Source organism: Acanthopagrus latus, chromosome 11 (assembly GCF_904848185.1).
Source record: "Acanthopagrus latus isolate v.2019 chromosome 11, fAcaLat1.1, whole genome shotgun sequence".
In the NCBI taxonomy this organism is placed as follows: domain Eukaryota; kingdom Metazoa; phylum Chordata; class Actinopteri; order Spariformes; family Sparidae; genus Acanthopagrus; species Acanthopagrus latus.
Window position 1 is genome coordinate 11,301,646 of NC_051049.1, and position 16,631 is coordinate 11,318,276.

General features: G+C 44.0%; 2 protein-coding genes across 2 annotated transcripts; one reads left to right on the plus strand and one right to left on the minus strand.

Annotated features, from left to right (window-relative positions):
• The first annotated feature begins 20 nt into the window (after positions 1–20).
• Positions 21–6,909, plus strand: fam78bb (family with sequence similarity 78 member Bb). The gene is made up of 2 exons (XM_037114304.1): positions 21–693; positions 1,977–6,909. Exons 1-2 carry the CDS (start codon positions 317–319, stop codon positions 2,497–2,499), a joined length of 900 nt encoding a protein of 299 aa, XP_036970199.1. The 5' UTR covers positions 21–316; the 3' UTR covers positions 2,500–6,909.
• Positions 6,821–15,875, minus strand: slc35a3a (solute carrier family 35 member A3a). Its single transcript, XM_037114302.1, has 8 exons — positions 15,442–15,875; positions 15,001–15,210; positions 13,065–13,219; positions 12,770–12,892; positions 10,429–10,603; positions 9,221–9,339; positions 8,928–9,061; positions 6,821–8,823 (listed from the first exon to the last, which is right to left on the minus strand). The coding sequence occupies exons 2-8, from the start codon at positions 15,188–15,190 to the stop codon at positions 8,733–8,735; spliced, it is 987 nt and encodes a 328-aa protein (XP_036970197.1). The 5' UTR covers positions 15,191–15,210; positions 15,442–15,875; the 3' UTR covers positions 6,821–8,732.
• Positions 15,876–16,631: the final 756 nt, after the last annotated feature.

Sequence of the window (16,631 nt, forward strand, 5' to 3'; positions counted from 1 at the left end):
ACAGGCGAGGGTTCCTGCAGGAATCCTTGAGGAGAGGGCGCACGGAAGCGGACAGTGAGGATACGGTCATATCAGAAATTCATGTGATACTTTATTAAATCCCTGCCGGGCGATTTGTCTTGTGGCTTGGAGCCTCCAGAGGGGTCAGAGGCCGGGACATGAGCAGGGCGGCCGCCTGCTGACACAGAGGGACTGAACCTGGACCCTGGGAACCCCCCTCCTCCCTCCCACCCACCTCACTCACTCAAGCCTTATTGTGATTGTGATCGGGGCCTACAGAGTGGTAGCACCCACCTTTGCCTTACAGCTTCATCTGATGCACGGCCTCATAGTGTTGGTACTGGTCGAGTCCCGGTCAGCAGCGCTGCTCCCCAGGCCTGTCGGGCTCTCCTGGCTGCTCCTGACCATCACCTTCACCTGCACAGCCATGGGCTGCATCCAGAGCATAGCCTGTAACAAGTCGCGCATCAAGCGGGAGAACATCGTGGTGTACGACCTATCGGCCACCATAGACCACTGCCCGACTGTCATCGAGGAGAACTCGCCCATCGTGCTCCGGTACAAGACGCCCTACTTCAAAGCCTCGGCGCGGATTGTGATGCCCCCAATCCCGCGCAATGAGACATGGGTGGTGGGCTGGATCCAGGCGTGCACCCAGATGGAATTCTACAACACCTATGGAGACGTCGGCATGTGAGTTCACACCTCTGTCACCTGCGTCCCCGTCACACCCCTGTGACGTGCTGTCAGATGCAAACTATTTTATTATTATTATTATTATTATTATTATTTTCATAAAAAGCGTGCGTGTCGGTGCGTGAGGGTTTTGGATGCATGCGCGCACACTCGGTGTAATAACATGTTCCACGCAGAGGAGCATTTGTGCACGCAGCAGGTTAACTGTGCTTCATTCAGACGCCCACCGACAGATTCTGTTCCTGTGACTTTGGCACCCAAATAGAAAAAAGCTGCTATTAAAAGGAGCTAAACAACAGTTGATGCTCTCACACTCTGAGACATGTCCTCCCCCAACCACACACACACACACACACACACACACACACACACACACACACACACACACACACACGTATGTTATCTGGAGGGCATATGTGAGGGGGTGTTTAATCCTGGAGTGGGTGGGTGTAGGGGTGAGAGGATATGGGGGGCTTAGGGTGGCTTGTCACTAGATTTGGTCATGTAAGCACAACAAATAGATGGAAGAGGGCCACCAGATGACAGAAACTGTCGGGGGCCCAACAAAGAGATGATGTTAATCCGCTGACACACTGAACCACTAGATATCACGTACAGCCGGCTGTCACTTGCCCATGTCTGGATACGATTGTCGAAGCCTTCACATGAGACGGTCTTGTTGCTTCTGTTGTTGTCCTGGTACACAAAAAAAAAAAAAAGCTGAACTTCCAAATTCAGTGTCGGCTCATATGTTTGTAAAACGGTCAAAAACCGGTGAAAAAAAACTACAACTTGGCTTCTCTCATCTCCCTGATGTGACAAAAATGACAGCCACATACAGTAAAATGCAGCATTTCTCCACATTTGGAGTTAAAACTTAAAAAACAGCTGCATCGTTTTCTGTGTAGCCACTAATCAATGCACTAGTCTATGTGAAAGGGATCTCTTTTGATGTCAGGACTAATTACCTTCAATTAACAGCTGACAAACTCAGAAAAAGATTATTGCTCATCCAAGCAATGAGACCCAACACTTGACTGATGTGTGAGAATGTACCTGCAGTTTATGTTGCTACAAACTGACTGATGGGGGCTTTAATAGTTGAGGACATTTTTTATTTTATATTTACTGACACTAGTTCCTCCAAGCAGTGGAAGGATCACCCATAACTGCTACCCAGTGATCCACCCTGGGAACTCGTTGATATGGTGTGCTCAAGGGAACACAGTTACCAAGAATTCTCTATTGTTTCCAGTCTCACGCTGTCTGTCTCCTCTCAGGTCGAGCTGGGAGCTGCCCCAGCTTCGAGAGGGTCTGGTGAGGGCCATCAGCGACTCAGATGGCGTGAGCTACCCCTGGTACGGAAACACCACCGAGACCGTCACCATTGTGGGCCCCACCTCCAAGCCATCCCGCTTCATCGTTAGCATGAACGACAATTTCTACCCCAGCGTCACCTGGGCTGTGCCCGTCAGTGAATCCAACACGCCCCTGCTGACTAACATCAAAAGGGACCAGAGTTTCACCACCTGGCTGGTGGCGCTCAACACCACGTCCAGGGAAAAGATCCTGCTCCACACCATCAAGTGGAGGATGAGGGTCGACATCGCCGTGGACCCGTCCCTGCCTCTGGGCTCCAGGGCCAGGCTGGTGGGCCGGGTGCACCAGGACCAGCCGCGGGTGCTGACCCGCATGGAGCCCATCCCTCCCAACGCCATGGGAAGGCCCAACGCCAACGACGCCCAGGTTCTGATGTGGAGGCCGAGGAGAGGACCTCCGCTTGTCGTCATACCGCCCAAGTAGAGCGCTGAGGGCATCGGATTGGCCGTTTGTTACACCACATCCGAGCGCGGCGAAACGGCCAAGGAGACAATCAGACGCGATAAAGAAACAACAAAAATGAAGATCTATAAGCAGGCCGGGGCTTGAACTGTCACTGGCACAAATCAGAGTCTTTTAGTGTGTAAAATCTTGAGGGGACAACTGCCTTAATTCCCCACCGCTGCCTTTGACGATCCAGAAAGTATGTTGGTCTCTCCTTCTGGTGCTGTTGAGCTGTCCAGGCCTGCACACTCCAGACCGGCATGAATGAGCAAAAGCTAACTCTGATGCTGGGATGTAACTCAAACCTGTACTGTAGCTTACTCAGGCCCAGAAAGAAAACGATCAAGCCTAAACACAGACCCTGTTAAAAAAAAAAAAAAAAAGGTTCTTCAGCCTTAACGACGACGTCGTACCGGCCTGCTCTGTACTGTGCAGTGAAGTGCTGATGTGTAAGAGTGTCACCGAGGAAAAGGTGTTAGTGTTTATGTGTCATACAGGTCGGACAAGTTTATTGATGACGGACAGAGATAAGTAGAATATCAGCCGAGGTGTCAGGGGATGGTGCGCTTTTGGAGACGGTGTGAGTGCGGGTGTGCAGCCATGTGTGTATGTGTTTTCTATAATGGAGCCCCAGGGTTGGGTCCGGGCTTGCTGCTTTGTCACACCAGACTGCCTCACACACAAACGCTCACACTGACACACACGCTGACACACACACTGACACACACACTGACACACACACCAGGGTCCTCATTCGTGACAACAGAAAACATTTGTCAACATACACGCATACTCAGAGCTGCTTTTTCTTTTTTTTTTTTCCGAACATATCACATGAAAAATGTTGAAATCACAGCTTGGACTTGGTGTCGCGATTTGTGCAGCGAGAAGAATTTTAAATGAAGCCCTGCGGCAGGATTTTTTTTTTTTTTTTTGAAAAACACAAATGGCCAGTTCATCCAAGCTGCAGAGCTTCTCGCTCCCTGCCTTTTGAAAGCCAGTGATGCCTGTGTTGATGACAGCCTTCTGCAGTGAAAACAGGATTTTGTGATTCCCAAGTTCCATCTGATCAGACATGTGAGGCGGAGACACAAGGTTACTTTATTTTGCAAGTTATGAAAGGAGTCTGTCTTTGGTTTGTCCTCTGCAAGTGAGACAATACATAGTTATTCAGTCAGTATATGTTGTTTAAGGACACAGATTATCGTGAGAGATGTCTATATTTACGCAAGAAGACTTAAAGGGTAACTACACCAATTTTACACATTCAAGTGTGTTTACAGGTCTTGGGGAGTACTGCTATATATGTAAAAGTAGTATGAAGCCTTTTGTGGCTCCAGAGGAAGCAGCATTTCAACAGTGATGTCACTCAGTGGCTCAGTTGCATTGTGGGTAATGAAGGAAGCAGAATGCGTCGAAGACAAAAGGTGACCTGCAGTATCAATTTTTATCCTTTAAACTTTCCACAATGAGTCCAACTTCTTTGAAGGAGTGGTGCCTACATTACCCACAATGCAACTTTGCCACTAAGTGACATCACTAGTCGCAATATTTCAGATGACATGCAGCTTCCTCTGGAGCCAGGACAGGTATCATGTTCGTGTTTGCAGCAGTACTCCCCATGATCTGTAGACACACTTTAATGTGTACAATTGTGAAGTTACCCTTTAAAAAAAAACAGTTTACCTTGACTACAAAAAATAGAGCTTCTCACTCACTTCTAGCAGTATTCAGTATCTACGATTGAGATGTCTGACTCCAAGTTTGAGGTGAATGAAATATCTTCAGTGATCACAGCTTTGAAACTCAACAACAGCTCTGAAAGGCTCACTACGTACACCTGAGTGTGATGGGAATAACTTTTTGCAGGTATTTGGTCAATACCCAAAATTTGAACTAGAAGATTAGGAGGCTAATAGCCAAAGTTACTATGATTCATCCTCTCAACACCATGGATATCTGAGCCAGATCACATGACCGCCCATCCAGTAGTCGTTGTGATGTTTAACTAAAAAGCGAAAATGTAAAGCTCATGTTCGAGGAATTACCCAAATGAAAATCCAAGCTGATTATCGTGACATATTTTAACTTTGTAAAAGGAAACTACAGCTCCTATGATATTGGATATTGCACTTGGTCCTTACTGAAATTACAATAATATTTCAAATAATTGTTCAACCCTACCAGGAAACATCTGGGACACGCTGAAATACATTTTCAAATACTTTTTCAAAGCACTGAAGCACTGAAATGACATTTCCTTCACCCACATCACACTGAATGGATAAATCAAAGGGACAGACATCTGAAAACCTGAACTGAAACAATCTGCGTGCCTCAAATCAGATAGAAGTGGGAAAAAAAGCACATTTTTGTAATTAGGTGAACTGAACTTTTAAAGATCGGTGCAGCATTTGGTTCACACAGACACACGCTATCTTGTGCCATTCCGATCTTTTATAAAGTGTGTTTTTATGAAGATTCACGACTGACGAAGGTGAAAAACAAACAAACAAACAAACAAACAAAAACAAAAAACAGGGTGCAGCTTACAGAACATCTCACAGTCGCGTCGAATCTGAAAACGTTGCTTACTGTTTTTCCCAGGCGGGGTCTACAACAACGCCGTGTTTCTGTCGGTGCACACTCAGCGAGCCGGTGAAATAGATCAGGCTGAAGTGCTGAGCTGGCCGAGAGGAGACAGAGATGAAGAGAGGCGGAGGATGTAACCACCTTATCTCACCCATGCTGCTCATTACTCCTGGTGCAAACCGAACGAGCCTTCTCGCGCAAACACACACACACACACACACACACACACACACACACACACACACACACACACACACCTCACTTAGAACGACACTAAAGCCGCGATCATCCGAAGGAGCGCCCTGCCTCATCGTATACTGTAGACGGCGTGGACATTAAATATTTCAACCACATGCTCGTTGTAGCCGCGACACAGGAGCAAGTTAGCGAGGCGAACAAACATCTGAGAGCTCACGTCGACAATCGAGGGAAACATCTAGAGCAGCACTTTAACCCGGAGAATCAAAGTAGGTGATCTTTGCGATGGAGGCTTTTATAGGGTGAAACTTTTTCCACACGTTGCCCCGATTGAAAACAAAGCGAAAAGTGAAAAAATTACATTCATATTCGACCACGAGGTCACACGGCGATCAGTCTGTGTGTATCAGGGCCTCAAGTGTCTTTTACAGTAACAGATGTGCCTGAGGACTCCAGGCTGGAGCGCCACACGGCCTCCTTCGTGAGGAGCGTGACTCGTGAATTGCTGATTGACTGGAGTCTGATGCAGTTGTTTGTTTAACATGACTGGGTTATAAAAAATAAAAATAAAAAAAGAAGAAGAAAAAGAGAAAAAAAAGGTGTTTTAAAGTGTTACAATACGAAGGACATGGAACTCTGGCGTGTTGCAGTCCTTCCTCTCAGACTGTCTGGCTTTTGCATGCAGTGTTTTTAAAACTCATTAAAAACAAATGCCAAAAATATCAACGTGTGAATTTATTCATGTAGCTCGCAGTTCACATGCCAAGTTTTAAATTAGACGAGGTCGACTTGTAAATTTGCAAAGACTTATATAGGATCAGACACCAGGGGAGAAGACTTGAGATGCCTTTTCATCAGTTCTAGGCCTGTAACGATAATGACGTCATCGACTTACACATAACTTTATCAACTTATCAATGAACATATATGACCTGTAGCCAAGATGATGCCATAACAACTAGCAGGGATTTCGCTACCATTATAAGTATTTTCTTCACATTTCATTTATTGTTGTCTTGTTTGTTTTGTGAGGACTGATTTTATTTATTTATTTTTTTTACAATCCAGTGTCTGAATATTATTTATTGCTCTTTGAAATGGTGTACTTACACTATTATGCTAAGAACTATCACGTCTCAGTGGCATGAAATGGTTTTTCAAATGGCAGTAATATAATTTTTCGGAATCATTAAGTTCGTCTAACAAAGACAGTCCAAGTTATAAATGTGTTGTGTGTCTTAGTGCAGAAAGAAAAAAAATCTGGGAGGAAACACACTGTGAATAAAACACAATAAACACATTCAGAAAATTCAAGGAAACATGTTTCTTTTTATAAAAGATTCACATATTGGTAATTCAAATAATAAAGTTATTAATTATACCCGCTTTATCCCAAGAAAAAGAAAAATAGTAGTTCCAGGAGAAAATAAATCGTACAATCCAAGGTTTACTTTGTGTGTAAATAATGCCTCACAGATGTCTGATGTCATTAGTTTATAATAGGGATGCACGATTATTTCAGTATCAACCGAAGAAGGCTTTAAAGGAGCACTATGTTTATAGGCACATTAAAAAAAGGTGCAAACAGAAACAGACCCCTTGATTCCCAGAGTAGCCCAAATTATCTGGTATTGTGAAGTTTTCATCCTCAAGCTGTACCTGTGAGTCAGATGTTAACAGTTTTGTGTGTAATCATTAGAGAACAACTGGTGCGTATTTGTTTTTATTATTGGTGTTTTTTTGTTTAAAAAGACCAGTTGGCCTGTTGGAGGTCCAACAGTTCAAGAACATTGCTCAAAACAAGTTGAAGTGCCCCTTTAAAAATTATACAGCAGCATTAGTTGGAACAAACACACACTGTGACAACGTAGTTTTACAGTTTAACATCTAGAAAATAACTGTATGTCTGCATCTGAATATGAATTCACAGAGAGGCTTGATGTTTTCTGCAATTAGGTGGAAAAAATGTGTACTTTTATCGGCATCGGTCATCGGCCAAAATGAGTTGGGAAATGCTGTCTTAAATTCAGATATTTTGCATCCCTAGTATCAACAATTCAGTCGGTTCAGACTTAGCTGGGCCGCGTTCAGTGATTTTTGATTGCTTCACCACAAAATCAACAGAAGATATCGTTACACGAGCACAGGTCATGGATGTTGGTAATCAGTGGCTTTGAAAAGTCATGTAAACTTCCTAATGAATGAATAAGTTAAACAGACAATTCATTGAGAGTTACAGATCACAAATTGAAACGGTATGCTATCATTTACATCCAAGGTTAACGGAAATTTCAAGTTGTACAAAAATCATCTCCCCCCCGACATAATCAAACCGTCCTGACGATTAACTCTTGTTACAGCCCAGAACGGTATTTTCTACACCCAGGTTACTGTCGAACATTATCAAGCATTAAACTCCACCAGACGCAGACAGACCGGACTCGCACGGTGAAACAAGTTCTGCCTCTGAGATGCGCGGTATATGTTATCAAAGACATCCCGGCGACTATATGCTGCCTGGCAACAGAGGCTGTTTCCAAAAATAGCTGAATGGAACCCAACATGAGAGCCGTAATTAAGGAGACAATGTGAGTTACGGTCACTTCGTCTACCATAGTCTGAAGGCTGTAAGTGCATCGAAATGTTGGGGGGGTTTTTGTCCTGTGTTGTGCCTCCCGTGCAGCCCAGGCCTCTTAAGCTGTGTACAAACCCGCCTCTGCAGCAGACTGTAACCCCAACTGGGGCCTCAAACTAACCTTGATTATTTGCCCGTTCTGGCTTGTGGTATTGTACACAGCTTTAGAGTAAACAACTGCTCGACGGCCTCGTTTCAGGGAGGAAAAAATTGCCTAAAATGTGCTTTCAGAGCTTTATGTGGGACAAGAAGGAGCCTCGATACTGCAGCTCCGACTACGTACGACAAATTTTGAAGGATCCCTGCCTGTCTGCGCCTTTAATCCTTTAATCCTTTAGTGTATAGGTGTGATTGATGTGGCAGTAACAGTAACTGGCAGTCAAACAGGTACTTAATCAACACAATCAGTCGGTCCTGTCGAGAATCTCTCTCCACATGTGGAGGTGCGGCAGCCAGGATTATCTCTACAGCGGTAGTTATAAACAGTTTCTCTTCTCACTGCTTCTCTCGTCAGCTGAGGCACTTCTGGTGTGTGAGGCCCGTCACAGCGTTGTGCTTGCTTTTCCTTTTCACCCTCTTTCCGCCCTTCCTCTGTTCACAACCTGCTTACCTCCTCTCTTCCTCTCCTCTGCCGTGTCTCCTTCTTTTTTGTGATCACAATATATGATAAAGACCTTTCCCCTTCTTTTCCTCCAGCCCTCTGTCCTCCTTTCCCCCCCCCTCCACGTCTTGACGCTTCAACAGGACCTCCCGTTGAGCTGCTGCTGTAGTGTCAGCCGCGAGAGTCCTATGCCCTGCTGGGGTTGGGGGCCGGCTTCCCTTCGTAGCCGTACAGGAAAGTGGCCGCGATGACCAAAACGGCCCCCAGGAAGAAAACGCTGTGGATGACACGCAGACAACACTGTCAGCTTGAGAAAATGTGATTATGAGGGAGAAAAACAAAGATTTAGATGGAAGGAGAGGTAGTGACAGATTTCTCTACCCAGTGGGGTCGAAGTCCTGCAGCCAGAAGTAGGATATGAGGGTTGACAGGATGATGGAGAGCGATGTAGCAAAGCCCTTGAGGATGTTGTCTGCATACTTGATGACCGCTGCTATGACCAGACCACCCAGCGCCTGGAGAAACAAACACAGGGACACAGATGTACGAAGGCATGACCTGTACGGGCCGACAGAGAGTCTGATCCACAAAATACAGAGTCTGTTACCCCAAAGGCTTCATAATATATTTGACAGAAACACATATAAAATCCCTGGCAGCGGAGCGAGCGTCACCTGCAGCGCCACGACCGCCCAGGTGACCGTGTTGTATCCCTGGAACATCCCCGACTCCTTCACCCTCTCTCCGTCGTAGGCCAGCATCCCGAAGAGGCCAAACACCAGGCCGAACATCCCTGAAGCACACACAGAGTAATTAAGTTTGATCAAAATATCAATAAAAACTGTTACTTCAGCGAAAGAGATACATTCAGGTGGCTCCAAAATGACTTGTCCTTAGAGGCAAATTCAATGTAAAATGAATAGAAAGATATAAGTGTAATATAAGGCGTTAACCGTCTGCTTGGTTTAACTTTCTATTTAGTTTACGGACTCAATCTTCTCATCTAACTCTTGGCAAGAAACCAAAATAGTGAACCATTCCTTTAATATCTTGCCACAGCATGTACGTCGACCTTAGCGTTTTCCTCCCCTTCCTTCCTAAAAACGCTGTCATTCACAATTTCATTTCCAATCTACAGTATGTAATTGCTGTGCAAAATGCCTATTCAATCTTTCAAGGTGACGTCTTTACATTTCTTCGCTCATCAAATGCCTGAAAAGACTACATCATCAAAATTCTCGCTTTATTTGCTTCATTTCATATTTTCTTTCTTTCACTTTCACAACTACTAACAACAAAAACAACGAAAATGATCACGCTGCATTTCCCTCCCCGCTCCTGCTGCAGATCGAGGTTCCAACATTTAATGCAGGTGAAAAAAGGCTCCAAGCTCACACCGGGAATCACAAGAGACTTAACACATGCCTCACACGCTCCGCGGTAAAAATAAACTAGACAGGAACATTCATCTTAACAGAAACATATCGGAGGTAAAAAAGCCCAGCTGGCTCTCTGCGCAGGGAAGAAAGGAAACAGACACACACACACACACACACACACACACACACACACACACACACACACACACACACACACACACACACACACACACACACACACACACACACACACACACACACACACACACACACACACACACACACACACACACAAGCTCGCCTCAGAAACAACGATGCAGAGCCTTTTTCAAATCTGTTTTCAACAACTCCTCTCAACATTATTCCTCTGTGGATGGAGGAGTATTGATCGAAATGAAACTTCAACATTTCTTTTCAGTGTATTGAATTCTATTTCGCATGTAAGAACAGCTGTTATTGTTCAAGACTGCCTGGAATGAGTCGGCTGATCCTTGAAAACTGACCTAGCTGGATGTTGCGGACCCAGACGCTCTGCTTGCTCTCCTTTAAGATCTTCTCAAAGTAGACACCGGCGAACCCGCTGGAGCAGCACGCCACCAGAACCGCTGTTACACCGACAAACTGGGAGCCCGCAGAGAGGGCCTCCTTCTCCGAGGCCGCTGGGGACTCAGAGGGCCACTGCAAACACAAGAGAAACACTTGAACCACGATTAAATGTAAGGCCGAAAGTTAAGAGAAGGTCTTATCAACAGCAAATCTGCAAAGCGACAAATTACTAATGCACAAAATACAAATTAAAGAAGTAAGATGTAACATGTTGATTAGTGAGCTTTAGAGGTGGTGATGGGAAAATTTAGCTACCTGTGGACAGAACCGGTCTAGCTGTTCTCCTCGGTTTCCATTCTTTATACTAGGCTAACCCTCTGCCAGATGTAGCCTAATATCTAAAAGGTCTCATATTGTAGAAAATTAAGATTTCCATCCCTCTTTTGATTGTACAGCAGGTCCAGGTGCAATATAAATACTGTGAAAGTATCAAAAAAAAAAAATCCACACAACCCATGAGCCCTTTTGTGAAAGCACAACTATACAGTTGTGCTTTCACAAACATCTCTACTTGCTGCTGGCTGTAACACATGCAACTTCCAGAAGACAAAACATCTAAATCTCACAGTTTAAAACACAAGTTTTCAGTACAAACATAGTAAGCCAGGCTATCTTAGAAAACTCACTTATCGTTTTTCGCTTGAGGGACAACAACTGTAATCTGATCCTCAGCACAGCTGAGAGGTGCTTGGCTTGTTTACTAGATATAACAGTATGCACAGTCAACGGATTCAGTGTCGACAGCAAGTGTCCGACATCGCGTCACGTCAGATGCTCGCACGGCACACAAGTTTAGGACACAAGGAGGGTTAATAGAGGTGCCGCAGCAGTGAGCAGATTGAGAAAAATCATTTGAAGCATGTTAACATTTTCCAGAAGACACCCAAAATAAAAGTATGTTGAAAATGAAACCTTTAAAAGTACAGATGTGAGAGTGATATCAGCTTGAAATAGGAAATAGCATTATACAGAATACACAACCAGTGTGTCAATATAAAGGGATGCAAAACAGAATGTGTAGACACCAACTGTCCTACAAAACAGCTCCTGTGAAAAAAAACTTTTTGTTTTATGCTTTCTGGATGAAATTTAACATCTAATTGAAGAACAAATATGTACATATTAAGGCCTCAGCTCTCTGTGATGGTCAACAATCGCTCTTACATCTCTCTGAATCGACGGTGCAGAGCGCCTGAAATTCAAACAAAGGAATCTTCACAACTTTGCCAAGCTGTAAGAACGCTGCAGAGCTCGAGTCTCTGCGTTTTGTGCTGCAGTAAGCAGGAAAAATAGATGATGATGATCTCTGGTTGTGCAAAGTGAAAAAAAAAAAAAATATTGTAGCTTCTGCAGTTTTTTATGCTTTGGTGAAGATTTGAAAAAAGTTAACAAACCCTTTGAACAAGATGCTGTTTGCCTTCCACCTCCGATACCTACGCCAAAACAAACCCTGCTGAGCGAGAACTAACAGCGCGAACCTCGAAGACGAACGGTGAAAATGAGAAATTGCATCAATGCAGAACAGGCCAATTATTTCTCGACAGATTCACGCTGGCTTTTTAGCACATTTATATGTTTTTGGTTTTTTTTGGTGGGTGTTTGCAAACAGAATAGCTTCAATAGGTGTGTCCTCACATGGTTTCATGGATGAACTAATGTCACATTCCTGCACACAAGCAGGTTTCACAGTATGGAGTCAATATTTCTATCCATCTGATCTTTTTACGAAGGTGTTTCCTCTCCTCCCCCTCCTCCTCCTCCTCCTCTTCCATTGTGCTTCTGTCTGAGCGCTCAGCCAATATAAAGATCACATCCGGTGTAATACCAACTGACAGGCATTCTCTTTGTTTTGCCAAGAAGGAGGAGGTGATAGCAAAACAGTCAACACTTCGTCATTCATCAGCACAACCCTCGTAACCACTGGTAGCCGATATTTATCCAGCGCTCCACTTCAGGCCTCATTATGTTGTTATATTTATTCAACCTTCTGAGAACTCCCAGTGAGGTGTCTCTTCTTTTTCCGGCCACGAGAGGAAATTAAAGATCACACAATAATCAAAACTAAGCATTTACAATACAAAGCAGACAATTAGACGCCTACAGAATTGGGCACAATCCCTTTCTTTCATTTTTAGTATGAACCACGGAGAGGATGTTCTGCAGCCGGTTTTCTGGAGGAGGTGAACAATGTGTGAGTTTTCATTTTCTCCAAGCAGCAAACATGAAGCTGTACTGGACCTGCACGAGAGCCACTCCAGCCATCAGGATCAGCAGCGAGAGCCACTGGTAGACGCCCAGCCTGCGACCCAGCATCGACACGGAGAACAGGGCCGTGGTCAGGATCTTCAGCTGGTACGTAACCTAATGGAGACAAAATGGGAAAACTGTAAATAATCCATGAACGAGCGAGGAGGATGTGCTAATCGAGAAGTGTCTCCGAAAGACGCGTCGCCTCCAGTGTGAGTCACACTGAGTCAAGCAGTTTCACAACTGCCTCACACGGCCTCCCAACCCCACCCGCCCTCTGCTGTACCTGGTAGGTGGCTGCATCCAGGTTGGACAAGGCGACGTACAGCAGGTTGTTCTGCAGCGTGTAGATCCCCGAGGGGATCGCCAGCTTCAGCGTTTCTATGGGTTTGTTGGCAATTTCCTGACGCAGGACGCTGTTCAGAGCTCGCATGCTGTAACCTGAGGAGAAGAAAAAGATCTTTTCAGACCACAATCAGCAGGCCAAACTCTTCGTTAGATAACAGGTTCCAGGTGAAACAGTAAACCCGATTTTAGCTTCGGGCATTATCACAGCTGTGACCTAAAAAAGGAGCTCCCCCTGAAATAATGTTCTCCGTTTCTTTTTTGGCTTCAGCTTGACAAGATGACCTCGACAAACCTGATTTCTCAGTGAGGGGAGCTTCTCCAGCTACTGTATGAGGGCTATTTTTAGTCAGGCAGATATTAATTATTGATTAGCAATACTTTTTTTGAAACCATAAATGTGTCTGTAGCATGTTCAGTACCAAATGTGAATCATTTTACTTATTCTTTGTTTGTTTGTGTTTTGGATTTAAATCAGTGTTGTACAAATTATGGTCTGTATTTTATTTAAATTCTTGAGTTGCTGCTTATGTTTTGACAACTTTGAACATTTGCGAGAACTCTCAATATTTTTATACATTCGCCTTCCAGTACCATGGTCCATATTTGTGGAACAGCCTCCCAGAGGACCTGACAGCCTGGTTTTATTCTATTTATCTATTCACTTACTATTCATTTATTTATTCAATTATTTTGTTTTACCTTGTTTTACTTGATTTATAATTTACTTATTTATCTTATCAATTACTTAGTTAATTAATTAATTAGTGAAATACATCAATGATAGCGTTTCCTCAGTTCCACAATACCTGTTGTTAGTGCCCTGTTTTATTTATTACCATTTATTAATTAAGTATTACTCCCTCTTATTTTACTTATTGTATTTTAAGTAGCTGGATATGTGTGAGTGTGAATGTGTGTGTGTGTTGTTTTCATTGCTGCTGTTGTAACTCTGTAAAGCACTTTGTGCTACATTGCGATGTATGAAAAGTGCTCTATAAATAAAGTCTGATTGATTGATTGACTGATTGATTGCTATACTTTTATTTCATGCAATACTGTTGCTGTGCACATATTTTACTTTTTGTTTACTTTCTGGGCATTGATCAGAATGCAGAAAGAGCAAAAAAACTTCGGCACTATTGTCTTCAAACAAAAGGTTTCTATCTAAAATAACAAATAATTAATGAAATATATACTGGATCACAGAAAAACACACACTGACTGTTGCATCAGTGTAAAGGTAAAAATAGTTAATGTGTGGGTGTGCGGTCTTTGAATAGGGAGTGCTCAGGTGAACTTACGATAAACAAGGTGTGGCCAAGAGTGAAGAAGAGCTGATGAGTGATCAGGTGTGAAAAAAACAAAAGACGTAGGAATCTTTATATAACTTTACAATCCATTTATATTTTATCATCCTGTGAGTCCGTACTGTAATTTTACTCTGAACATCATAGGTTGTTTGAGGAGATTTTCCACAAACTGATGGTTTAAGGATGGAGAGGGTTGAATGCTGTAAAGATTTAAAGCCCCTTCGGGCATATTTGTGATTTGTGATGTTGGACATTCAGAATGACATTACTTGACTAGACAGTGTCATACTCAAGTCAAGTCATCAGTTAAGTAAAAAGACACAATCAAAAACAAATTTGCGAATGCTGAATGATCGTTTCTCATGCTTTAGAGGAAAAACACAAGCTGGCTCAAGCTTCTCAAATGTGACGTTTGGCTGCTTTTTCTCTGTTTAACATTGACGTTAATGTTTTACAGTATTGGACTGATGGTTCAACAACAGCAATCACAACACAGAATTAATGTGTGATGGCCATGAATCCTAATTTTTCTGGACAGTTTACGGTGTGTTCAGGTGCACTCACTGTGCTCCTTGAAGACGAGCATCACACAGGTGAGGATCTTCATCACCTCAGCCACCACCACGGCTGAGGAGGCCAGGTACCGCGGGCCCTCGGCCTGCAGGGTGCGGGAGTACCGCATGGTGAGCACCAGGGAGGTAGTCTGGAACACCAGCACGCCCAGAGAGAGGTACTTCAGCCGGGACGAGGCCATGGCCAGGGGTCGGTGGGAGGCTGGAGACAGAGGAGGGGGAGAGAGTTCGATGTAAATACACAGTGGAGGCAGTTAGAAGCGTTGCTAGGAGGTAAACACAGACAAAGACAGAGCTGCTGGGGAGGACTTAAAGTGGCTAAACAGGTTTTTACTCACACACACACACACACACACACACACACACACACACACACACACACACAGACACACAGACACACAGGTGAGAGGAGAGGTCGCTGACAGGCTCTCACCTTTCTGCCGTTTCTTCACTGGCGCTTCAACAGCAACTTCTCTCACGTAGTTGTTCGTCTGTATATAAAACGACCCCCCTCGTTAGTGTTCAAACCTCGGGGCTCGTCTGCTCCCAGCTGCTCTCTGTCAGGCAGACAGACCAGGTAGTGGAGACTCAACCCAGCTGTCAAAACAGCCGCACTTCAAGTCCTGGCGTCCATTGACCCGCACCGGATATCGCCCGTCCGCTCAGAGCTGCACATTATCTGGTCCGGGTCTCCGCGGCGACGGTCCCGTCATGTAGAGCCATCACGGTTTAACTCACGGCCAGAGGAAAGGGTCATTTACACCGAGAGAAGTCTACAGCAGGAAACAAATCTCATACATGCAGAATCCGGGTTGACTTCCGTGTACAGACTTCTTCCTCGTGTTGCGTCACGGCTTCCTGCGTGAACCAGCGCCCCCTGCCGGACCGGAAACGAACTGCACCCTCACACTGACAGACTGCAGACTGATGGAATCTAATTAAGCAGTCACACAAATATTTATTAATTTATGGCTAAATTGAAACCTGATAATTATTTTCAGTGAAAACGTAAAATTGGCCCCTCTGTAGGCACAAGTCAGACAAAGCATCTGTTTCAACTAATTCAACAAAAACAGGATTTAGAGGTTGCAAGATGTAAGCATTTCAGTTGAAAACATTTGAAACTTGCAATATGTAATAACTGGCCAGCTGTTGATGTCATTTTAAAAAAGGGGGGTTAGCATATCACTAAAAGCTGCTATTAGCTAGTGGTTTCTATACATTACTGTAGTAATGTATATATTCTTAATTGTTATTAGTTATTGTTAACAATATCTTTACAGCGTGCAACCCTGATACCCAAAAAGTTGGGTTCTTCTTACTTTACGTCTTCCAGGCATCAAATTTATGACTGTATTTTTACAGGATTTAAAGGATTTGTGCCTCACTGCATTCTGTTTAGTTTACACTTGACCCAGTGTCTCCAACTTTTTTCATTAACAACAGAACCTTGTCTGTGATGTTAACAGTGTTGAATGGGCACATTTGAATCACTCACCCACACACATTCCTTTAATTTTTCAATTCTGAAGGATATGAAATTATAGGACAGATACCACTGACTTTGGTGATTTGTTATTAACAAGAAGTTGATTATTGGCGTTATTTTCCAGTGAACTTATG

Coding starts and splice junctions, on each gene's coding strand:
- fam78bb (XM_037114304.1), top strand. CDS start 317: ATGCACGGCCTCATAGTGTTGGTACTGGTCGAGTCCCGGTCAGCAGCG. Junction 694..1,976: donor ACCTATGGAGACGTCGGCAT/GTGAGTTCACAC, acceptor GTCTCCTCTCAG/GTCGAGCTGGGAGCTGCCCC.
- slc35a3a (XM_037114302.1), bottom strand. CDS start 15,190: ATGGCCTCGTCCCGGCTGAAGTACCTCTCTCTGGGCGTGCTGGTGTTC. Junction 9,062..9,220: donor GGGCGGTCGTGGCGCTGCAG/GTGACGCTCGCT, acceptor TTGTTTCTCCAG/GCGCTGGGTGGTCTGGTCAT. Junction 8,824..8,927: donor CAGGACTTCGACCCCACTGG/GTAGAGAAATCT, acceptor TGTCATCCACAG/CGTTTTCTTCCTGGGGGCCG.